This window comes from Erithacus rubecula (assembly GCF_903797595.1).
Source record: "Erithacus rubecula genome assembly, chromosome: 9".
Taxonomy (NCBI): domain Eukaryota; kingdom Metazoa; phylum Chordata; class Aves; order Passeriformes; family Muscicapidae; genus Erithacus; species Erithacus rubecula.
The window spans coordinates 95,146-121,022 of NC_136660.1; the positions used below are offsets into that span (position 1 = coordinate 95,146).

At 42.3% G+C, this 25,877-nt stretch overlaps 1 protein-coding gene across 7 annotated transcripts in view; it reads right to left on the reverse strand.

The window, feature by feature from the left end:
* Nucleotides 1–625: 625 nt before the first annotated feature.
* UBE2D1 (ubiquitin conjugating enzyme E2 D1) overlaps nucleotides 626–25,877 on the reverse strand; it is a 59,677-nt gene continuing 34,425 nt past the window's right edge. For 4 of the 7 annotated variants that reach the window (XM_079312558.1, XM_079312554.1, XM_079312552.1 and 1 more), the window contains 4 exons: nucleotides 14,288–14,365; nucleotides 13,948–14,053; nucleotides 3,169–3,262; nucleotides 626–1,498 (listed from right to left, as the gene is read on the reverse strand). In XM_079312558.1, the coding sequence (XP_079168684.1) occupies nucleotides 1,453–1,498; nucleotides 3,169–3,262; nucleotides 13,948–14,053; nucleotides 14,288–14,365 (324 nt within the window). In that variant the 3' untranslated portion in view covers nucleotides 626–1,452. Of the gene's footprint in view, nucleotides 1,499–3,168; nucleotides 3,263–13,947; nucleotides 14,054–14,287; nucleotides 14,366–14,735; nucleotides 14,851–25,877 lie in introns of all 7 variants that reach the window. The other 3 variants (XM_079312557.1, XM_079312555.1, XM_079312556.1) reach the window with 1 other exon arrangement.

The following is a 25,877-nucleotide window of genomic DNA, read 5'->3' on the forward strand; positions in this document are numbered from 1 at the left end:
ATATTGGTGTAGCATGGTATTAACATATTTGAAATCCTATATCCAACAATGAGCATTTCCTAGTTTGGGAGACACAAGAGGCTTCTCTCACAGCAAATGCCAATGTAGCCCTGTTCCATTCCCTTGGATGGCCCAGTGCCTAGTCCATCCCTCAGTCTTTCGGTCACTCCCACCCTGTTTCCCTGTTGGTTCCCATGCCCTAACCCTACCTTTGTGTTGCATCCATGTCCCCTGGTAACTGGTCTCTGATGCTCCCCCTGCCCCAAACACTCATGTACTTGAATCTGGACCCTCACCATGAAGTTTGCCTTTGCCTCTGACTCTGGACTATCCATGTGTGTGGCTGAAATAAACATCTCTGTGGAACCCATACAAATGCCCTTCCTGCCTCTTTACCATCGACCATATTAACAGCTATCCAGGCTACAACAGCACAGTACACTAAATCCACTAGACTAAAGCTATTGTATAAATCAACTGCAATCCAGTTCCAAGTAGTACATGATGCATGGCTTTGTTGGACATTCTGTCTACAAAGACACACACACTACTGGTGATCCTCTGTTACAATGTTAGAAAAAGTAGGTTAAGGATATGCATGAATTAAGATACATAAACAGGCAAAGAAAGTAGAAAATGTATTTTATTTATATGGTAAAGGCTTCATCTGGATTTGTCAAAGGTCTCTGAGAGTCTTACGTTGCCCACACATCAAAAATCAGTTATGAATAGCAACAAAACCGTTACATATCTTCCTACATACCATGCAATTAGTTCACATTGCGATAAAATTAAATCAAGTATGCAACAGAATCAAAACAAAGTGTTTCTCCATAATCAGCATACAAAGATTTACAGTGCAAAGACCATTTTATGTTTTAAGAAGTTTTCTGTCTCTTAAGAATATTCCAATGGGTGATATTCTCCAATTATTTTCACTATTAGCAGTTGTATCTTGTCAATACTGTGCACAAGCAAGTCTAAAATAAAACTACTCACATTGCAAATAAAATAATCTATACCGTAAAAAAATACAAATTATAAAAGAGAACTAACAAAAAGAAACTTGAACACACTTATGAAACAGACAATATACTTCAATGACACACATACAGTATTCATCATATGAAAGCAGCTACTTTTTCCATCAAAAATAATTTTGTTGATTTACAACTGAATTATAAATTTTGTAGCCTGAAGATGCAGGTGTCCAACTCTTACAAACTGAAACAAATGTCTTCTGCAAAGCATACAAAGACGATAAATATTCTTATCAAAGTTAAAAAGTTATTTTTGTAAGTTTGTTCTCTCTTCTTCCAGAAACTCACTTACATGGATGAAAAAAAAAAATCAGAGTATCACAATGAAGCCATACACTGCGCTCCACTTCCTAATTTTGAAAAAACCTAAAATTTATAGTACTCTGTGGTATACGAAAATGTCTTCTAAAGTTTACATTGCATATTTCTGAGTCCACTCTCTTGCATGTCTGTTGTATCTGCATGTGCAGAAAGAAGGCATTACAGCGAAGAGCTGTTAGTGATACATTGCAATGGTGACGTATTTACTTAACACAGGTGTTATTGAGCTTTTCATCTCTGAGCAGAGTCAAAGAACATTAAAACAGTCTAAAAGCCAAGAAGTATATATATCCACTAAACATTCAGTTTCTAAGGTCCCATATCAGAGCTATTCAGACTGAAACGAAACTTCACAGGTTTGCATTAAATTGCATAGCATCCTTCATTTGTGTTTCACAAGTGGTTGCCTTATTTGCATGTTAACAGGAATTTGTTGTCAATTACTCCTAAAGGCATATGCTTTTAAGAGTCTAACAAAGTTTACACATTTGAGTTCCATAAAAATCAGTATAATTAACAGGGATTTTATTCTCTCCATTCTGCACTGCCAGCTGCATTTCAGAATTCAAAAAGAAAATTTTCTGAAAAGCATTTTTTACTAGGTTTTAAGCCTTAGGTCTTTTCCTTCTGGTATGAAACTGATTATCTCATAATTCCATAATCTCAAGGATAAATGTCCTTAGAGAGTTGATAGCTTCCCCTCTGGTCCTTACATTAGCTATATTCTACTCTTCAGACTGGATTCACTTTCTTGAGTCATCCAGAGAAAAATGCTGACAAGTTTTTAACTCTTTTTCTTAAGATCAGCAGAGCAACTCATATATCAATTGGTTTTCTTCTTAAGGATATGCTACCACACCAGTCTTTGGATCTTAGCTTATAATAAAATACTCATAGATAAATGCTCAGGGGGAACCAGCCATATCTTTCATTTCCTACATCCAATATGAAACAAAAAAAATTCAATAAGAAGTGATCATCATAAGAAGATAAAGCTATAGTCAAGATTACATGTTTTCTCACTTTCCCTAGCAATGATTAAATTTTGATATTTGGAGATAGAAAACAATCCCTCATTCACTTCCTTCAGAAACAGGAGGCACAACTGCTGAAAACACTAATAAGTAGAAAAAAGTTGAGCCACAAATGGGGTGAAGCAATGCACATCATCCTCAACTTGAATACTATCTACTTTGCAAAATGAGCTACAGCATTCAAGCACTTGAGAAGTTACATGATTTCCCTATACCAGACATTGACCTGTGAGAAAAATGCCATTTTAATAATGGCAGAGAAATGCTAGACCACACATGCCCATGTAACTTCTAGATCACTCCTTCGTTGTCTACTGCTCAAGGTAAAAGCAATACTCAAATCTTGCTGAACCTGTGACATGCGATGAGCCACAGGCCACTGCATGCACTGAAAGAAGTCTTCAATAGCTCAACACTAAAAAATAGGTATCAAACAACGCAGTTAATCACAGGTCAAAAATTATTCTGTACAGATTTTACACCAGAGAATTGCAATAGCAACAAATAACTCATATTTGGGAAAATAATTTTCATGCAATATGTCTAAGATGTTACACAAAAGCTAGAAGGTTTTATGTAACTAAGTACAAAAAAATTAGCTACCAACAGTTGTGAATGCCTACAGTTTTCTACTTGCCATCACTATTCTTCATATTTAAGGAGCTAATCCTGTAGAAATCTAGGAAAACAGTATTGCTAAAATTAATATTGAAGGTGCATAGCACATAGCCATCCACAAGTACCACACACACAATTATGTATGTTATACTCACTTTTCCTTGTCTGACTTGTAGATCTGTGCAATATCTGGTACTAAAGGATCATCTGGATTAGGATCACAAAGTAAGAAGCATATGGACAATAAAACTAAATAAAAGTGACACTAGATTAAACAAGTTAGTTTGCTTTATTTCTATAATCCTTTAATATGTTCCAGTACACTGAAGGAGGATTGCAAGAGGGTTTCGGAAAAAGAACACATATTAGTACTAAGCTATCATTTAACAGTTCTGTCTAGAAATTTTTATGCAGCATAATTTTCCTAGGGCCTGATACAAGCCTAGGGAATTTGCAACCATGAACCTGTATGTTTCGTAATGGTTCTCTCTCCCACATCCTAGCTTAGGAACATTAGCCAAACTACAGACTATACAGTTACATATAGATATTTGCTCAAACTAAGCTTTCCGTCTGCAGTTAAGGTAACTAATATTATTAATATTACATTGCCATGCAGTACTCTATTTTTGCATATCCTTTTCCACTTTGGTGCTCACAGTTATTATCTCAATCATGAGAACATTTTACCTAAGTGTGACTTCCATTTTGGGAAAATACTTGATCAGGTATTCACTTCTAATTTCATATGAATTTCCTGATATTGAACCAAGGAAGTTTTTTTTTTTTTTCCCTAACATTTTCAGGCCATACTTTTCAGGCAATTTTTATTTTTATGATCAGAACTAATATGCATACATGAGTACACAGTTAAACAATTCTAAATATGCTGTGAAAAGGAACTTCATCCTACCATAAGAATCAGCTCTAGAATATATTTTTTACCCCTGCTTTATCTTGAGCAACAACTCAAGAGCCCATACCTACGTTCAGGAATAGAAAGTTCAGCCACTTCAATACTGATTTGTTTTGCTATAAGTGCCAGCAATATTAGAAAAACAGGCTAGAATACATGGTCACACACATGGCCAGAGGTACTACAATATGCTGTAAACTTTTGATTCAGTCAAAGACTAGAAAAGAGAAACTTCCATGAGTCACTGAGCTAACTTCCAGTTGATGAAATGCATAATATATAAGCAGATTAAAAGCACATAATTTCTGAACGTGAGACCAGCAGACCTCTCCACTTTATAACCAATCAAGTGCTCAACAAGTAAAAGGACAGAAAAATGCTGAAGATCTAAAAATGCCATGAGTTTTCAGCTGTAGATGCCAAGTTTTAAACCTAAGTGCCAACATTCATCTCCTTATAACTAGAAACAAGACAATTTTTGGATAGCTACGAAACAACTAATTTATGTGAAAAAAATACACCAATTACAAATACGAGTAATTGATGTCTTTAGCAATGACTTCAGGAAACAATATTAGACTTAGATTTTATATGGCTTGTGAGATTACTGCACAGACCAGTAAGCATGAAAAGTTGTTTTTCGAAGAAGTACAGCAACTGGACTTGCATAGAGCAATTTCCATTGGACAAAGACCCACAGATTTTTCTTTGCTTGTACATCCAATGCAATGACACTTTAGCACATAGCTTAGAGAGCTGCCAAGTACATAACATGTGATACAGCTTGACCTTTTGAGTCACATGAGAAATTTCTGTAATAGGACTAAGCATGCTTTAACATTTTGAAGATGAGTGAGGAAAAACAACAGCACCCACATTTTAAGCAGCTTTTGAAGTGAAACAAAATACCTGCAACAAAAGAACTGCTTAACTGTGTAAGGGAAATTAATCCACAAACACTAGAGGTTTATGTCCAAAAAGGAGACAGAGGAGTCCTTTTTATTCGAATAAAGGGAGAGGCCATGGGGCATTCCCCTGGGATCTCTCGAATTTTTGGAGGACGCAGCCTCCCTTTTTATCCTAATTTCCCGGCCGCTTTTCCCTCTCTCTTTCCCCATTGGCTGACGTACTCGAGAGGCACAGACTTCCCGAAACGCCTGACACCTGACATTCCCCTCTAATGTATAACCCTCCCTTTTAATTTTTAATTCTTGTAGAATTCAGTTTTCCCGCTCCCCTTTGCTTCTTTCATCTTCTGTTACCCAATTTTATTTACCAGCAAACCTACAGTTTGTTTGTAAAGGCAAATCTCTTTTTCCATTCATCAACCAGTGTAATCCCTCCCATTGTTTCTTTTATCTCTAGGTGCTAACTTTACCTACCAACAGATCTACAATTTGTTTGTAAAGACAAATGTAACATTCCTCTCAATCCCTCCTCTTTTATTTTTAGTAATTGTCTTTACAAACTTTAGCTATCATTGTCTTAATTTCTTGTTCTTGTGTCCTTTTTGGTTTTGCAATTATTTGCAATGACATCAATTTCTGTCCTTTTGTAGCCATCTCTGGGTCAGTAGGCATGGCTATAACCTGCATCTCCTTGATCACATGTTGAATAAGTTGTATTAAGCAAGGGATCATGCATGGTAAAAAGATTAGAGTTGCTACAGCACATAAGAGGAAAAAAAAGCAGTTGTTTAACCCACAGTCCACCAGGTAGCCATGAAAACATGTCCCATTCCCATCCTTTCCATGTTTGGACAGGTACATGAGCTAAGTTTCTTATTCCTTTTGCTATTTGTTTCACCACCTTTCCATTGTCATCTATTTGCAAACAGCAATTTGAGTCATTTAATTTGCCACACACACCCCCTTCTTCTGCTAATAAGTAGTCTAATATCATCCGGTGTTGAAATATTGCATTTCTCATCTGAGTAGATTGGTCAGCAAGATGGTCAAGAGCTGTAGCTGTCTGGTTACTTATTATTTCAAAGACAGCTTGTAACCTAATTATCCGATTTAAATTATAAATGGGTTCTCTGGCACCTGATATTAATTCACTAGGATTCCAAGTGGCTGGGCCATAGGGTTAGGGTTAGTGTTGTATGATTAGTGTTAGTGTTGTATGATTCGTTCAGGTGGCCACTCATCATTACCCCACTTTTGGGTGCTCCCCCCAGCCAAGGATACATCAATTGACCGCTTTTCCCTGATTAGATCATCATATACCTTGATTCCTAACTGGTTTCCCTGAACTTGTGGTAGCAGAAAGAACAGAGGTCTGATATACCCCACATAACATATTCCTGACCAGTTTGGGAGTAACCTGTGATAGGCATATTGGCCACAAATCCAGTAATGCCCCTTTAAAGCCCACGTCCCGTTGGCAAAGGGACCTTCCCAATTTTCATGATCTACTGGGGGGTCAAAATACAACTTGCTTCCTGGGCCTAGTGGTCCCCCAAGAATAGTTCCCCCACCATAAGAATCACAGTATTTGCACTTCCATGCTCCCACATGAGGTTTCCAGCTGCAGTTACATCCCAGATCTGTTTTATTAGATTGGGACCAGAACCTGCTAAAAAGAGTTCGAGTTCCATTCCGGTGTTGCCACTTCCACTGATAGTCACGAACAACATGTGTCCTACTTGTGGAATTATCCGGGGGCAGCTTAAAAATAAGGAGTCAAAAAACTTATCCCTCCCCACTGCTTTACAGCCTTTCAAATCTTTCTGGTAAGTATGGTAGGAACACTTTACCCAGCTACCATTTGAGAGCTTAACATGAGTTTGATTCCATCTGCCCTGATATCTGGAACAATCATAAGGAAGGCATTTGGGGGTCCAACAATCTAAACCCAAAGATAAAGTCCAGTCACAAACACTTTTCCCCACGTATATGCTTCCTGTTCTATTTAGACAATAAGTGCCTCTTTCAGAAGAATGAAGCCGCCATGGACTTCCTTCTTCATCCCAGAATCCTGTTCCATTATGGACTTCACTCAGGGTGCTAACCCACCATTTAGGTTCGACTGGGCTGGCCACCCATGGCCAGTTTTCAGATCCTCCTGGCCCCCCACAGACGCAGCAATTGCTAAGGTTAAAGGTTTTTGCTACTTCTTCTCCTAAGGTTAAAAACTTATTTTCCCATTCCTGGCCCCATCCTAACTGATGGTATAAAGGTAAGATCATTAAGAGAAACATTCCAACTGGGTTATGTAATTCCCTAACCTAATTTTTACTTTCACGTTGTCTTCTGCACCTGTGGTGAGTGAAGGCACAGAAACAGCTTAATATAAAGGAAAACAGTGACAGCAAAGGGCTGGCCCCGTGACTGGAGATCCGAGAGGTGGGATGCCCACACAAACTTATTTCATCAGGCAGTCCGTGGGTAGGCACACGAGGCTTCCCTCGATGTCGAGGCACTTGCTACTGCTCCAGTCCGCCCCTGCAGAGTGTCAGTCGCGGCTTCCCGTCCTTCTCCTCCAGCTGAGATGTCCAAATCTCTGGGGCCTTAGAGACCTTGACCTGAGTGTGATGGGTCCACCCGTGTTCAGCTGTCTTGATGGTGTTTCTGTGGTCAGCAACACCTGGAAAGGTCCACACCACTTCACCACCAGTGGTGCTTCTTTATATTCCTTAACTAGGACCCAATCTCCTGGCTGGATGTTGTGAACAGCAAAGTCCAAAGGCAGGGTCTGTGCCAGCTGAGCCTCCTGTCGAAGAGATTTCACAAGAGACAGTACCCGAGACACATAATGTTTCAAATACATATCACTTATCTCTATCCCCCCACTAGGCTGAGAGTTGCAAGGATAAGGAATTCCAAACATTAACTCAAAGGGAGATAACTGAATATCTTCCCTGGGTCTGGCCCTTATTCTTGCCAAAGCCAGGGTCGGGAGCCATACCCACGGCATCTTGGTTTCTATCACCAGCTTCAGAAGGTGTTTCTTTATTTCTCCATTCATTCTTTCAACCCGACCCAAACTTTGGGGGTGCCAGGGAGTGTGCAGGTTCCATTGTATCCCTGAAGCAGCCATAACTCCTTGAAGAATTTTTCCTGTAAAATGAGTTCCCCTATCTGAGTCTATTGCTTCCACAATTCCATAGCTTGGAATTGTTTCTTCCAGAAATACTTTAACAACTGATCCCGTAGTTGCTGAAACAGTAGGGAATGCTTCTGGCCTGTTAATTGACATACTATTACCAGAAGATATTTAAACCTTGCCACTCGGGGCATTTCAGTAAAATCCACCTGACATCTCTGGAAGGGACGTTCAGCCCAAGGCCTCCCTCCCCTGGCAAGTTTCTTTGTAACCTTGTTATTGGTTTTAGCACAAGTCAAGCAACCCTCAATAGCTCGTTTTGCCAAGCTAAAAAGACCCACAGCAGCATACATTTTTAGGAAGGCTTCTGCCAACCCTCGAGAGCCCCAATGACTCCCTTCATGAAGTTGTTGTAACAATTGTAAGGCCAGAGCTTTTGGGATCCACTGCCTCCCATCCCTTGTAAACAAATTGTTTCCTCTTTCTTCTGCTCCACTCTTTTTAATTATCTCGAGTTCTTCTGGTGGGAAAGACAGTTTCTTTGGCAGTGGTGCAGTTACTGGGAGTAAGGGGAGGATCTCAGAGATTTCTGGCAACAATGCAGCTTTCCGAGCTTCTTCATCAGCCAATCGGTTTCCTATTGCCTCCTCTGAGTACCCTGCCTGATGCCCCTTAATGTGGATTATTGCCACCCTTTTTGGTAAATTCACTACCTCCAATAGGCGAGAGACTAAGTTTTCATGGGCTAACGTCTTTCCCCTAGAATTTAATAAACCTCGTTCTTCCCACAGTTTCCCAAATGCATGTATCACCCCATAAGCGTATTTAGAATCAGTAAAAACATTCACTGTCTTACCCTGGTATGACTCACAGGCTCTGATCTGCGCATACAGCTCAGCTGTCTCGGCTGACCAGGTGGGCGGTAACTTCACCCCTTCCTTTAATTGTTTGCCATTCACGATAGAGTATCCTGTAAAACGCTTCCCGTTTGTTACTCTTGACGACCCATCGATGAACACATTCTCTCCCTCAGGCCAGGGATTATCTCTCAAATCTTCCCAGCTCTAGTCTGGAGATCTATAACCTGGATACAATCATGGCTTTCCTCCTGTCTCCCCCTTTCTTCGGGGCCATTCAAACAGGAGGCTGGATTAAAATTTTCCCCATTTTTAAATTCTAAATCCTCCTGTTCCATTAAACAAGATTCATACTGTAATAATTGAGTGCTCGTCATCCACTTAGAGGCTCTCTCAGTTAACAAAGCTTTAATCTGATGTGAAACCTTTACAATTAGATACCCTCCCCTTGTCAGCTTTCGCGCCTCAGCCACCATCAGAGCTGTGGCTGCGCAGTTCTGCAGACAGTGGGGCCAGCCTCTGGCCACTGGGTCTAACAATTTAGAGAAATAGGCGACAGGTCTTCGTGTCCCTCCATGCTCTTGTACCAAAATTCCTTTAGCATGTCCCAGTTTAACATCCACATGTAGTTGAAATTCCTTTTCTGCATCTGGAAGAGCTAAGACTGGGGTGTTAACTAATTTGTCTTTTAATTTTCTAAAGCTTTGCTCTCATTTCGGGGTCCATACCATGACATTAGGACTGTTTTGGGTTAAGAAGTTATATAAAGGTCTAGCCACAACAGAAAAATCCTCGATCCAGGCTCTACAGTACCCCACCAACCCTAAAAATGGCCGTAGCTCCTTTTTAGTCCGGGGTAATGGTATTTGCAAAATCCCTTTTATTCTTTCTGGGTCAATACACCGTAACCCCTCAGTCAGAATGTGTCCCAAATATTTGACCTTCATTTCTACTAACTGAGCTTTCTTTTTGGACACTCTAAGTCCCTTTTTTGCAAGGAAATTAAGCAATTTTACAGTAGCCTCTTCGACCACCTTTTCTTGCTCTCCCGATAACAGCAAATCATCAACATACTGCAACAGCTTAACTCCGGAGGGTGGAGTAAACTCTCTTAATATTTTCTGCAAAGCTTGTCCAAACAAAACTGGTGACTCTGTATATCCCTGGAGAAGGACTGTCCATGTCAACTGTTGTTTTATCATCTTCCCTCCTTCCTCCTGTTCCCATTCAAAGGCAAAATATTGTTTACTATCTTCTGTAATCGGACACCCCCAGAAAGCATCCTTCAAATTCAGTACAGAGTAATACCGATGTGAAGAAGGGATCTGATTCAGGATTGTATATGGATCCAGAACTGTGGGATACCTTGGTTTGACAATTTCATTTATTATTCTTAAATCCTGCACCATTCTATATGTTCCATCTGGTTTCTTAACTGGCAGGATAGGGGTATTATAAGGAGACATACACGGCTCCAAAAGACCTGCTTTTAGCAGGGACTCAATAACAGGCTGTAACCCCTCCTTTCCCTCCCTTGAAAGAGGATATTGCTTTTTAGACACCACTTGTCCCGGTTGCTTTAAAGTAATTTGGAGAGGTTCTATATCTAGTTTTCCATATTTCCCTGGGGCTGCCCACACTTCCGGATTTATTTCAGTATAAGCCTTCTCAGATATTTTACACAAAGATACTACAGTTTTGGACTCCGTTTCACTTCTTACAATACTAATTTGCATTCCCATTCTAGCCATCGCATCTCTTCCCAGTAAATTACAATCACAATTAGGAACAAACAGGAATTCATGCAGTTCAAACCTGTCCCCCACATCAATTAACAGTGGTTGAATAAAATACACTCGCTCATCCTTTCCACTCACTCCTTGAATAACCACAGATCTTTTTGACAATTTTCCCCCCCTAGGTATAAAATTTAAGGTGGATCGGGAGGCCCCTGTGTCTACCAAAAACCACACCTCCTCTCGATCCGGACCCACCTTAAAAGTTATCAAGGGCTCCTGAGTGGTGGGTCCTTGGTATAATAGGAGCCCCTGACACCCCTAACAATCCATTTCCATTATCCTCTGGACTTCCTCCTCCTGAGGGTCCGGCTGTTTCTGCGGACACTCATTTTTCCAATGCCCTTCTGCCCTGCAAATAACACACTGGTTCCTCCCCAGCCGCGGTTTGGGTTGGCTTTCCCCTGCTGAAGAGGGAATGCCTCTGCCACTTCCCTGTGGCCGACCCCGGCCCCTCTGTCCCGGAGGACCCCTTAGACCCTGCGGTTTATTCCTACAGGGCTGCAAAAACTCTGCCATCATCTTTGCCTTAGCCTTTGCCTTTTCCTCATCCCTTCTTACATATATCTGTTGTGCTTTTCTAACCAATTCTTCCAGAGGCTTATTTTGCCACTCTTCATCTTTTTGTACTCCTTTCCTTATATCAGGCCAAGCCTTAGTAACAAATTGCACTTTCAGCAATGTGTCAAAGGCTGGCCCATCAGGATCCATCCCCCCATGTTTCCTCAAGGCATCCATAATCCTCTCCAACCAATGAGAGGGACTTTCCTGTTTCTCCTGTTCTAACGACATAGCCTTAGCTACATTGTTAGCTTTGGGAGCAGCTGACTTGATTGCCCTGATCAGATAAGTATGGTAATCACGGAGGCGGGCCAAGCTAGCCTGGTTATTTGGGTCCCACTGAGGGTCCGCCTGGGGGATAGCATCATCCACAGTAGGAGCATTGGGTCCAGCCCCCCCTGCTGCTTGTGGATGTTCATCCTCCCACAGCTGCCGAGCTTTCTGCAAAATCATTTGTTTCTCTGATGACCCAAACAAAATTCCCAACAGAAAATCCCAATCCTTCCATGTATAATCCACATTTCCCAAATATTATTCTATCTTTTCCCCCACCCCTATTGGATCATCTAAATACGGGGGTAATTCTTTTTTCAAACCTCTTATATCCTGGGTAGTAAGTGGTACAATCACAAACCCAAATCCTCCTCCTTGACCCCCCCAAAGAAACTTGACGGAGTGGCATCTGGTGTACCCCTGTCTCTTGGGGGGTTTCTGATGCCCTAAATTGAGTTCCTCTTCTAGTTCTAGGGGGTAATACCACATGCTGCTCCCTTCCCCCTGTAACATCGTTATTCTCAGGTGGGGCTGTAGGAATAACATTTCCATGATCCCTTTGCTCTGGAAGTTGAGGATACAGGGGACCTGCAGCTGGCCCTGGGTCAGCTGGCAACACTAGAGGACAAGACGGGGGAAGGTGCTGAAAAACATCCCAATCCTCACCATTTTCGTCCTCCTCTCCTTTTTCCTCTTCTCTATTTCTTTTTCTTAACACATAGATTTCTCCTGTTGCTTGTCTAACCCATATTAATCCACATTCCCTTTCAATCCATCCTTTCCAATTCTCCTCTAAATACCTCCACAGAATACGACACAAATGAATTTTATCTGATCCATAACATGGCCACAAAAGCCCCTTTTCCAATTTATACTCCGGCCACACAAAATAGCAATATTTTACCATTATTTCCCTAGTTACTCCTGGGTGAACACACAGTCTGTCCCAAGACCTCAGCATTCTCGCAAAGGGACTCTTCGGGGGTATTATGGGATCCTTTTTGCAGCGTCGCTTTCCCGGCTTCACGCTTCCAACCCTCCATGGGTTCCCCGTTTCACCTGTGCTGCCCTCCATGGGCACCCTCCCAGGTGTACCTGTGCTGCCCTCCATGGGCGCCCTCCCAGGTTTGCTCCCCGAGGATCCCATTTTACTCACCGGTGAGATTTTCAGTGGTCCTTCCCTGCGGACGCATCACGGACCCCTGGTCCGCCACTCATCTGTCTCCTGGACAGTCTTGGGAACCCAATCGATCGCCCGGTGCCAGCCGGCACCCCGGGGAGCTGAGCACCAAAACTGGGTGAGGCGCACCTTCAGCTCCACCGCTGTCTGCCACCCTGGACGGTGGAAATATCCCGGACAGAGCCCCCAAATTGTAAGGGAAATTAACCCACAAACACTAGAGGTTTATGTCTAAAAAGGAGACAGAGGAGTCTTTTTTGCTTTATTCGAATAAAGGGAGAGGCCATGGGGCATTCCCCTGGGATCTCTCGAATTTTTGGAGGACGCAGCCTCCCTTTTTATCCTAATTTCCCGGCCGCTTTTCCCTCTCTCTTTCCCCATTGGCTGACGTACTCGAGAGGCACAGACTTCCCGAAACGCCTGACACCTGACATTCCCCTCTAATGTATAACCCTCCCTTTTAATTTTTAATTCTTGTAGAATTCAGTTTTCCCGCTCCCCATTGCTTCTTTCATCTTCTGTTACCCAATTTTATTTACCAGCAAACCTACAGTTTGTTTGTAAAGGCAAATCTCTTTTTCCATTCATCAATCAGTGTAATCCCTCCCATTGTTTCTTTTATCTCTAGGTGCTAACTTTACCTACCAACAGATTACAGTTTCTTTGTAAAGACAAATGTAACATTCCTCTCAACTGTTAAGTCAATGTTAGAAAATTCTATAGTGTTCAAGTTTTGAGAATGCTTAACTGCTGGATGAGAATATTTTAATAAATCTTTTACTGATGATGGTGAAAGGAGCTACATTTTAAAATATTCATCTTACAAAGAAATGCAAACCAGAACAAATAATCTCATTTTAAAGGAAAGTGTAATTAAGACCTTAGTCCACACAAGGACACTCAGGCAACTGAAAGATCATGTAAGCTCACATAACATCAGTATCAGGGTTTCACATTTACTTCCATGCTGTGATTTTGAAGCCCTGCTCATCAGTTTCTCCTCCATTCAGTACACACAGTCATCTATCACATTTCAGGCTAATTGCACATTATTATCTTACCCATCTTGGTTTAGAATATTTCTTTGCTGTGCACACTTTTTCTTTGGTAATGTGACATTCCCAATAAACTTGGATCCCAATATCTTGGATCATAACAAGAATTCCAATGGAATTTGCCTCCTCCAAAACATGCAGGATAAATGAGTTCCCACTGCTACCTTTAAGACAGTGCAATAATATACAAAAAAGTGCTATGGCAGTGTATGCAGCTTCACAAATGCATTATCAAATCAGTGAGTTTACCTTTAGAAACAGTCAGAGCTGGTGACCATTGTGATCTCAAGATATCAAGACAAATACTCCCATTACTGTTTATGTTTGAGTGATATATTTTTGTTGTAAAAGCAATCTGTAATAAACAATACATAAACCACAAATAACATCAGATTAGGGTATTACATTCGGAATCCTCAACACATCCCTTCCTTTCTAGTCATATCAGATCTGCCAATACATTTTTTTTACCTGCATCCATGATGAACATATATACTACTGCTCACCTTTCTGGTTTAACTTCCAAAGTTAAACCTCAAAGAATAAACTTTGACCAAAAAACTTTCTTTCCTTAAAAGAAAGGACTTACCTTTGGTGGTTTGAAAGGATAGTCTGTTGGAAAATGTACTGTGAGAAAAAATACTCCCTCTTGATATGCACTATTAGGCTGAGAAAAAAATAAAACAAATAAAACACATTAATATATTTCAGCTGTTTTGAAGCTTCCCTTCTCCTAGATAAAATCCATTTTTTTCCCAGTACTTAGCCCACTATGGGACATAAACTGGGAAAGCACAGAGGAAATTGAACCCTCTCATTTGCATGCAGAGTTACAGAAGAGCCAACTGTAGCTACTACTGCAGCAGCACAACACAGTTATCAAGCACTGCCCTTCTGGGGAGAAAAAAAGAGGGATATCAATAGCTTCAATGCATGAAGGGAATACAAAAACCAGAGCAGGTCCTCCAAATCCTGTCTCTATTCAAGACCACAGCTGCTCTGATCTTCCTTCAATCTTAAGATAAAAATGTACTTACCATAAGAAGTGGTTTCTCTTTGCAGATGCAAAGAGGAGGATTTTCCAACATAATTCAGTTCATCATGATGATATCAGGGAGTTTTAAAACACACATCTTTATGACCTGTACAAATCTGTGAACATGCATTTTGTTAGACAACATGTGCACAGGTGTATGTCTGGCTTGCAAACAGTTAATAGATAAAAATAATTTTGTAGAAATGTTAAAGAATTTCCATTTTTTATTAACTAAAAATATGAGGTGGAAAGTCTTGCTGCTAAGTGATGGAGAGCAGTTCTGCCATTTCTGGTTAAGAGAAAGAAGAAAACTACTCTCATTATACAGTAAGTTTACAACAACCATGTAGGAACTCAATCGCAGCAAAGCTGAATATCAAATTTCTGTGTTTTCTTACCAAAGAAAAGGTTTTCTTTTCTTTCCTTAAAAGGAAAGGCAGACTGTTTTTAAGTAAATCCTTTACCTTCGGAATAAACAGTTTTATAGATGACTATATGACTCCAAGAGGCAACGCTACAAATGGACTACTAAGCTATGCTGTTTTACATGCTCAAAGTGCAGAGAGGGCTGCAGAGTAAGGCTATGGCAGTGAATATATTAGGTCTTCTAAAAGATGCAATTTGAAACCTAGCCTGTTAAGCAGTCAGATACCTGGGTGAAAATCCTAGTTCACTTATTGGACCTAAAATGCCAATGTTTCATTGGTCAAGAAAGTTAATTACAGAAATTGTAACCAACCACCTGTGTGAGCCTGGGAAAGATCAAGCACCCTATTTAAGTGTGCTCACAGACAATAAAGTGGCTTAAGTCTTGTTACAGTGAACTATAAGTGGAGTGTAGAGTATTGTGTCTTTGTCCGGGACTGACACCCCCCCCCCTCCGCCGTCCCCCGACAGCTGAACAGATGAAACAACAGAAACTAGTGTAACAGCTGTAACAACTGGTGACCGCCAACATGTCTCAACTTTAACCAAAACCTGCGAAAAGCAGGGAGAGACAAAATCTGTCCAATGAGATGGGAAAGAAACTTCTAGCTACGAGCTAAGGAAAAATGCCCAGAAAAAGAGGCGCGCAAATTTATGGCCAAATGAGCCAGGAATGTCCAAGAGATGGGAAGAAAACTGTTATAAACGCATGACATGTTGTTGGCTCTTTGCAAGTATTGGGATAAATGCTATATGTATAATGTTAAAATAGCATTTCTATATGGATATAGTCTTGGTTAACAGTAAAAGTTAGAACATAAGTTTTTTAAAGATAGTATGCTTAAATTGCCCACTTAGTCAAAGATAACAGCCGGTGAACATGTGATGGGGACCCCTGCAGCTGACAAGACAATTATCAACACTCACCAGCTGGGACCACCACCCAAATTAAAAGGGATAAGGAGAAGAATAAAACCACAAGCCAAGAAACACGCATGCTCTAAAAAGGCAGACCCAAGGAGTGGCCATTCTAAACAGTTCCCAGAAACAGTTGACTATGCATGAAGGTCTATGAATATGTAACAAATGGATGGATTGTAAAACGCATTTAAAGGGGTGTTCCTGAAGCAGCAGTGTGCTCTTGGCACCATGCCAAGCACCCGGCTGTTTTAACTCTTTGTTTTATGTATGTCTCCTATTGTCTTTTTTTTAATTAAACCTTTTAATTCTCCCCAAAACAGTGAACGCTGTTTTTCACAAAAATTTTGGCTGAGAGCTAGGTATATCCAGGAGATGGGAAGAAAACTGTTGTCCAGAAAAGAGATGAGAAGAAAATTTTGCTGAGAGTTAAGGAAAACATGGGAGGATAAATCTCCACAGAAAAATATCCAATAATCCAGGTATGGACCCAATTTTTACAAGGATGGGAGACACATTATGAAGAAGAATTCCTTTTTGATTCAATATCATGGACAAAAGGTGAAGGGATAGAACTAACTAATGAAACTGCGTTTAATACAAATAATTGGACTAAAATTGGAGAACAAATATTAAATGCTGTGTTAAGAGATGATAAAAATGCAATTAAAGCTTTAAAACCTTGGAGAATTATCTTAAAGTTGCTAAAAGAGATAAAAGCCAATTTGTCTAGCAGCAGCATGGCAGAAAATGTACTTACTTCATGTAGAGAGACTTTACTGACTGGCAAACCCTTAGCAGCTGGCTTAGAGACCCCTAAGGCATCCCAAACCGTTATGAGGGCACCAAGGAAAAATCTTATGATGGTGGCGACCTCGTGGCTGGAGAAGAAAAATACCGGGAAAATTCCCAACATGGCAGTGACCTTATGGCTACTGGTGGGAAAAAAGAAAACCAGCTTCCCTTGTGGGTGTGGCTCCACCCCCAGTCCAGCCCTTCTGGGGTGCGGCTTGGCCCCAAGCCCAGCTATGGGGGGGCGTACCTAGTATTACAACCATGCCTTAATCTGCGGTACCCCCAATCACAGTCCAGTGTCAGAGGGGCAAGGTCTCGACCTCAGTCTAGCCTTTGGAGGGCATGTCTTTGCTCTGGCAAGAAAGCATGCCTCCACCACAAGTCACCATGGAAACCCCTGCCGACAACTGCCCAGAGAGGGGAATCCCCAGTGATGTCATACTAGGAGCGCCCTGCAACATATTGAGAACCCCAGCAGAACCAGGAAGTAAAAACATCAAATCTCCAAACTGAATTTCTGCTAACAGTAACAGCTCTGATCCTGCTGCGATCTCCAAAACCAAGCCTTTGACCACACCTCAAAGCCTTTCTACACCTCCAACTGAAAACCGTAACTTTGTAAGGGTAGAGAGAGGAGATTTTCAAGTCCCAAATAATTAACACTTAGCATCTGTGGGAACAGAGAAATCTCTCCAAGAAATAAACACCTACATACTAACCTTCCATAAAGCTATGGGGGAGAGAAACACCTAGATATAAAAGGAGAATGTCTGCAACCATGTAGCATTGTCAAACAGCCCCAATCACACAAAAAGCCACCATCCCAGGTAGGGGGTGAGACACAAACACCTGTATTAGCATCAAAACCAGAAAGCAGAGTGTGAGGAAACCTCCTACAGAATGCCAACCAAGCAAAAAACAGCAGGAACAGAATTACCAAAATAAAGCTGCATAGAGACAGCAACAAACAAGCCAACCTGAAAAGATATCACCAAATACACAGAAAAGCTAGAACACAGCAAAAGAGAGCAAACCATCTTCTCAACAATGTAACAACATGCTACTTGCCTCATGTCTTAAGACAGTGAAAATGAAAATTAAAAAACTTAACACCAAACAAGTCAATATAACCATCATTCACTTCAGCAGAGCTCAACAGCTGCTTCATTCACCTCCAATTTAAGTTTGCCAAAGCCTGTATATTTTGCAAACTTCACTAAGTTAATATTTGCCGTGTTTAACCTGTTTTTTTACAGTTGCAGTGAAGATACCATACCAATACTACATATATGGGATACAGTTTGCTAAATATGCCCTAAAGTTTGTAGTACAATGTTTACTGTTGTCCACAAATACTGAAACCAAAATTTCACAAATCAATTCTTTTACAGTTACTGAAAAGGTATTTTTTCAGTGTTGCAAATATAGTTTACAATTTTTTAAGTCAATATTGAAGTTCACAGTAGAATGCTTGTTAACTTTATTCATATACATTGCACTAGCATCATGCTCAATCAGCCATCTAGAAAAATTTGAAGATCTTGCTTACTCTAGTAAGTTCAACAAATCAAATCTATTTGGATTAGTTTAGTAAAAGATATTTCATTGACAACTTCCAATTGCAAAGTTTTCTAAAATACCTATCTCTAATAACTTGCTAACAACGTTTAAAATTTATTAAAGGTTTGTTTTTAAATATAATAACAAAAAAATTTTGCCTGGTCTAAAATCTCAATCCTGGCCATGTTGAGATTTTAACTAAGCAAAAAGAAATGTTTACCATCAAAGCCTTCTCAGTCTATTTCAATTTCAATTGATTGGAATTTGACTGACAACGAGAGAAAATTATAAAATCCAGATATTTTTTAACTAAAAATAAAAATAAGTCATTTTGACTAGCTTATTTGGTCTTGCAAAAGCAAAAAACCTTTTCCATTGGGATAAACATGAAGAATCTTACCTAAATTCTCCTAAATTATCATTTAAAGGAAAACTCCTTAACAGTATTTAACAGTAAAACGGGTTTGTAACATATCAACAACTATAACTCTCAGCACATTAAGGTAATCCAAAAGAGCATGTTTGTTCCTGTTCTAATTTTTTAAAACAAAGAAAGGGGGAGAAAGGAGAGACGGAAATATATGTGTTCTTAATTGAAACAGTTTTAAGTTAAATGGTTTCTTGTTTTTTAAATAAAACAAAGAAAGAGGAGTAAGGAATAAAGGAAATATGTATGTTGTTTATTGAAGTGGTTTTAAGATAATGATTTCTTGTTTTTTAAAATGTTAATAGTTTTGAACTGAACGGTTCTTGTTTAATGTTGAATTAGTAACATTATAGTTACTAAGCATCAAGCCTGTAACACGGCAAGCTAAAAATTACGAGGTTAACAGTTTTCTAAATAAAAACACCACAACTCCAACGATACATCAAGCACATCAATAACTTGGAATACTAAACTTATAAAATTCAATAGCAAAATTTTAAAATTTTAACCAAAAAAGGGTGAATTGTGGCAGTGAATATTGTAGCTTTGGTAAAACATGCAATTTGAAACCTACCCAGCCTGTTAAGCAGGCAGGTACCTGGGTGAAAATCCCAGCACTTTTATTGAATCCTAAATGTTAATGTGTCACTGGTCAAGAAAGTGAATGACAGAAATTGTAACCAACCACCTGTGTGAGCCTGGGAAAGATCAAGCACCCTATTCAAGTATGCTCACACACAATAAAGTGACTTAAGTCATGTTACAGTGAATTACAAGTGGAGTGTCTTTGTCTCGGACCCAACATCACCCCTCCACCCCCCCAGCCCACCACAAGAAACAACAGAAACTACTGTAAAAACAAAACATAAGTAAGGTTATATACTGTCATGCTAAGTCAGCATTATGTGACCTCAGAAGATTCAGAAGATTACCACTTGTTGGGAGTTGATTGCTTTTCTATTACTGTTAGTTTAAAGAATTTTTCCCATTCTCATGCCAATGGAGCTGGCCGGGTTACACCCAGAATCTCTGATGACTTTAGATAAAAGGCGTCGGTGGCAGCGGCTTTCAGAGGGGCCTCTCGTGCTTCCAGGAGAGGGTGGGGGGAAAGGACTCGTGTTTTCGGCGAGGTCAGAGCAGGACGCCCCGTCTCCAGTCCCCACGCGGTGGAACACAGGAGAGCCAGACCCTCTGTGATCACCTGCCCTGCATCTGCCCCGTTCCAGCCTCCTGCCTCTGCAGACACAGCTGATCACCCGGACACAAACGGTGAGTGAGGAGCCGCCTGCTCCAGCCCGTTCCCACCCGAGACCGAGGTGGCCGCTGCCGCCCCCACCCGCCTGCACTCCCACCTGCTTTCTGCGGCTGTCAGACTTTTGTTCCAGCTGCAGCACCAGGACGGATTGCAGAGAGTGTGCCGGCAGCTAAAGAAGGGACTGAAACCGAGTTATCTATTCTGTTCTGTTAGCAGTTTTAACAACTGCTGTTGTTTTCTGCTTGTACGGTTAGATTTATTAGTAAAAGAGCTGTTATTCCTACCGCCTTATCTCTGCCTCAGAGTCCTTGATTCAAACAATTATAGTACTTGGGGGGAGTGGAACTAAAATCTCTATTTCAAAGGAAAACTTCTGCCTTTACTGGCATACACCTGTACTTTCAAACCGGGACAGATTTTGGCGACCCAGACGTGGGACAGAGCACTGAGTTGAGAGTTAAGACAGGAGTAACAGCTCTCTTAAGTGGCAATATGTTGTCTGGTTTAATCTGGTTTGTGTTCCAAGTGGTCACAGCCATCTCCCTCCCATTTGCAAGCCCTTATTTGAATATGGGTGTTATGGGTTATGTTTTGACTAGCTCCTCTCCCTACCCCCCACCATGGAGCTGCCGGCCCCTCCCCCGGGCTGTTTTATCTAGCCGGGTGTTTTTCGGCTTTTGGGGCTTTTTTGCCGCTGCTTCTGCTGCTGCTTCGGCTGCTGCTGCTTGCCGCTGCTTCTGCTGCCCCCCTGCCCCCCTTCCCTCCGCTGCTTCAGCTGCTTTTTCTCCCCCCTGGCTGCCTAAACTGCCCCTCTCCCTTCCCCCCCCATCCCTAAGATTTGCACCGGCTCCAGAGAGCACGGATCTGAACTTCGGAGACCACCTCTGGAAGTCTGCCAAAGAAGCTCTGCTGCCCTTCCCGGCGAAGATCTGCCGAGTTCATCTCAATCTGGGTCTGTGCTGGGAAGTGTTTCTTTTGTATTTTGTTAATAAAAAAGTTTTTTCCACTTTCCCCTGAAGAAAATTCTTTCCGAGCTTGGTGAAGGAAGGAATTGTAAGGGGGGGAGGGGACCCTTTGGAGGTCTTTTTCCTAAAATTTGTCCCAAACTTGGACAAATTAATTTGGTGGCCCGTACGGGGAAACCAGAAAAGTGGAAAAAACTTTATTCTAATAATATTTTGTTTGCAACTGTTGGTATTGGTATGTCTATTGAATCCAGAATGTCTTTTGTTGTGGGAGCCTGCCTGTATGGGTGGTTATTAAGTTTCTTTGAAGTGTTAATACCGTTGTGGTCGTTGGGCTTGTTTACCTATCCAGAGATAGCTCCGGTGCTCTCTTTAATACGAAGTTTTTGTATTAAAGGGGTATTAACCAAAATACTCATCGGGCTAGGCTTGGTGATAATGGCATATAAGAGATTTATAAGAATGTTAGAATCGGAATATATAAATCATGGCTTGTGTTATTTCTTAGAGGAGAAGCAGGAAAAGAGGATTTTCTGCCTTTATTTCCTTTCCTCTCCTCTGAATTAGTTACATCTGTATTAGAAAATATTCAGACCTCCCTGAATATTAAGGACATTATCTTTTTGGCAGTTAATTTGTTAAGTCTTTGTTGCACCATTTGCAGTTTATACAAAATTAAGGCCGAGATTTCTAAAGGGGCTGGGAGGACTCCTGATTTGGGAGTCAAGCTGGGCAGGAGGAATCTTGAGTGGAATGGCAAATGGGAGAAAATGGGCCAGATTTTAAAGGAGTTTTCTGACCCCATAATTTGGGAATTCCCATCAGAACAGATTCAAAATCTGATTGAGGTTGCAAGGTACTTAAAGGGGAAGTGTCAGGATGGTTCTAAAGAGAAAAGGATTATTGCAGTGAGCTGGGCCCTGGCACATGCATATCGTACCCTGCTAGGCACGATAGAGCAGGAGACAGAGGAGAGGGAACAGGGAGATAAATTATCCCCTATCCCAGTGACTCAAGTTGCAGCCAACCCCCTAGGCCAAAACCCAGCAGCTAAACTGGAGAACAAGCCCCAACCAATGGCTGTGGCTACTAGTACGAGAAGTGGGAAATGCACCAAGAAGACTGATAGGCTAGTGGAAGATGATGATGATGATGATGCTGGAGAGGGACCTTCAACACCTCCTGATGTAAAATCAGAAGTTAAAACAAGTAATGGAAGAGCAGAGACTAATAATGAATCCCTTTCCCTGAAGGATCTTCGTGGTTTAAGAAAAGATTACACCCGGAGACATGATGAATCTATTATTAGCTGGCTGGTTCGTCTCTGGGATGCAGCAGGGGAGGCCACGGTTTTGGATGGCTCTGAGGCGAGACATTTGGGGTCTCTGTCTCATGATCCTGTTATCGACCAAGGTGTGATGAGGGGAGCTAACCCTCAAAGCCTTTGGGCACGGGTCCTGGATAGCGTGGCACAAAGATATCTCTGTGCAGATGACTTATATGTGCAGCAGACCCGATGGAAAACCATAGAGCAGGGGGTCCAACACCTCAGGGAAATGGCAGTAGCAGAAATTATTTTTTCAGATGACGTAACAACTAGAAATCCAGACCTGGTACCATGTACACCGGTGATGTGGAGAAAACTCGTGCGGCTTGGGCCACCTGAATATGCGTCTGCCCTAGCGATAATGAAGAGAGATGAGGTGTATGAGACAGTACTCGATATGGCAAAGAAGCTTCGTGCATATGCGGATGCAGTACATGGCCCGACTCATGCTAGAATTGCAGCTGTGGAAACACGCTTGCAAAACTCAGAAGATAAAATAGAGAAAAATCATCGGAAACTCAGGGAGGAGATTAAGGAGGACCTCCTCCAAATTTCAGCTGTACAGATTAGAAACCCTGGTACCCAACGCAGACGTTCCCCCAGTTGGGAGAGGAGGTACACTCCCCGAGCTGAATTGTGGTTTTTCTTGCGAGATTCTGGAGAGAACATGAGAAGATGGGATGGGAAGCCTACGGCTGCTCTGGCAAAACGAGTGCGGGATTTGAAGGAAAGAAAGATTGAAAGAGGAAGTTCCACCAGAAGGAAAGTCGCTCCTGTCTCTCGCAGCCAAAGTGCTGAACGTGATACTGATAATGACATGTCTGATCCTCTTGAGGGAACTTCTAAGATGTATGCCCCAGAAAAGAAGGAGAAACAGGCTTAGAGGGGCCCTGCCTCTAGCCAGGGTGAGGCGAGGGAAAATCGTGTTTTTTGGACTGTGTGGATTCGATGGCCTGGCACTTCGAAACCACGGAAATATAAAGCTTTAGTGGATACAGGTGCACAGTGTACGATACTTCCATCAAGACACATGGGAGCAGAATCTGTTTCAATTGCTGGTGTGACAGGTGGATCGCAGGACTTCACCCTGGTGGAAGCGGAAGTGAGTTTAACTGGAAAGGATTGGAAGAAACATCTTATTGTGACTGGTCCAGAGGCCCCATGTATTTTGGGCATAGACTACCTTCGGAGTGGGTATTTTAAGGACCCAAAAGGACTAAGATGGGCATTTGGAATTGCAACTGTGATGGCAGAGCATATTCGACAATTGAACACCTTGCCTGGACTATCTGAGAATCCAATTACAGTAGGACTTCTGCAGGGAGAAGAACAACGAGTACCAATTGCCACTTCAATAGTGCACCGCCGGCAGTATAGAATAACTCGAGATGCTGTGATTCCTATTCATAAGATGATCCGAGAGCTGGAGAGCCAAGGGGTGGTTAGTAAAACCCACTCACCCTTCAACAGCCCCATTTGGCCTGTGCGTAAATCTGATGGGGAATGGAGACTGACTGTGGACTATCGGGCATTGAATGAAGTGACTCCACCGCTGAGCGCTGCCGTGCCGGACATGCTGGAACTCCAGTACGAGCTGGAGTCCAAGGCAGCAAGGTGGTATGCCACCATTGACATAGCAAATGCATTTTTCTCCATTCCTTTGGCATCAGAGTGCAGGCCTCAGTTTGCTTTCACCTGGAGGGGCGTGCAGTACACCTGGAACCGACTGCCCCAGGGGTGGAAGCACAGTCCTACCATCTGTCATGGACTGATCCAGACTGCACTGGAAAAGGGTGAAGCTCTGGAACATCTACAATATATTGATGATATCATCGTATGGGGAAACACAGCAGCGGAAGTGTTTGAGAAAGGAGAAAAAATTATTCAAATTCTCCTGGAAGCCGGCTTCGCCATCAAGAAGAGTAAAGTTAAAGGACCTGCTCGGGAGATTCAGTTCCTGGGAGTGAAGTGGCAAGATGGACGGCGTCAGATTCCTACTGATGTTATTAACAAGATCACAGCTATGTCCCCACCTACTAACAAGAAGGAGACACAAGCTTTTCTAGGTGCCATCGGTTTTTGGAGAATGCACATTCCTGAGTACAGCCAGATTGTGAGTCCTCTTTACCTTATTACCCGCAAGAAGAACGATTTCCACTGGGGCCCTGAACAGCAGCAAGCCTTTGCTCAGATTAAACAGGAGATTGCCCATGCAGTAGCCCTTGGCCCAGTTAGGAGGGGACCAGATGTGAAGAACATACTTTACTCAGCAGCTGGGAGCCATGGCTTGTCTTGGAGCCTGTGGCAGAAGGTGCCTGGTGAGACCCGAGGCCGACCCCTGGGATTCTGGAGCAGAAGCTACAGAGGGTCTGAAGCCAACTACACTCCCACAGAGAAGGAAATCTTGGCTGCCTATGAAGGAGTTCAAGCTGCTTCAGAGGTGATCGGCACAGAAGCACAACTTCTCCTGGCACCTCGACTGCCAGTGCTGGGGTGGATGTTCAAAGGAAAGGTTCCCTCTACTCACCACGCCACCGATGCCACATGGAGCAAGTGGATTGCCCTCATCACGCAGCGCGCCCGTATTGGTAACCCAAATCGCCCTGGGATTTTGGAGATAATCACGAACTGGCCAGAAGGTGAAGATTTTGGTCTCGCTGATGAGGAGGAGCAGAAGCAAGTGACCCGGGCTGAAGAAGCTCCACCGTACAACCAGCTGCCAGCAGATGAAACACGCTACGCCCTTTTCACCGACGGTTCCTGCCGCATTGTGGGGATGAACCGGAAGTGGAAAGCTGCCGTATGGAGCCCCACACGACAGGTTGCACAAGCTACCGAAGGAGAAGGTGGATCGAGTCAACTTGCTGAACTCAAAGCTGTTCAGCTGGCCTTGGACATTGCTGAGAGAGAGAAATGGCCAAAGCTCTACCTTTACACTGATTCGTGGATGGTAGCCAATGCTCTGTGGGGTTGGCTGGAAAGGTGGAAAAAGGCTGACTGGCAACGTAGAGGAAAACCAATCTGGGCTGCTGATGAGTGGAAAGACATTGCCACTCGGGTAGAGAAGCTCCCCGTGAAAGTCCGTCATGTGGATGCCCATGTTCCCAAGAGTCGGGCTAATGAAGAACACAGGCACAACGAGCAGGTAGATCAGGCTGCACAGATAGAGGTCTCAAAGATAGACTTAGATTGGGAACATAAGGGAGAGTTGTTCCTGGCTCGATGGGCCCATGATGCCTCAGGCCATCAGGGTAGGGATGCCACCTATAAGTGGGCACGAGACCGAGGGGTGGATCTAACCATGGACAGCATTACCCAAGTCATTCATGACTGTGACACTTGCGCTGCCATCAAGCAGGCCAAGCGGGTAAAACCCCTCTGGTATGGTGGACGGTGGTCCAAATACAAGTATGGGGAGGCCTGGCAGATTGATTACATCACACTGCCTCAGACCCGCCAGGGAAAACGTT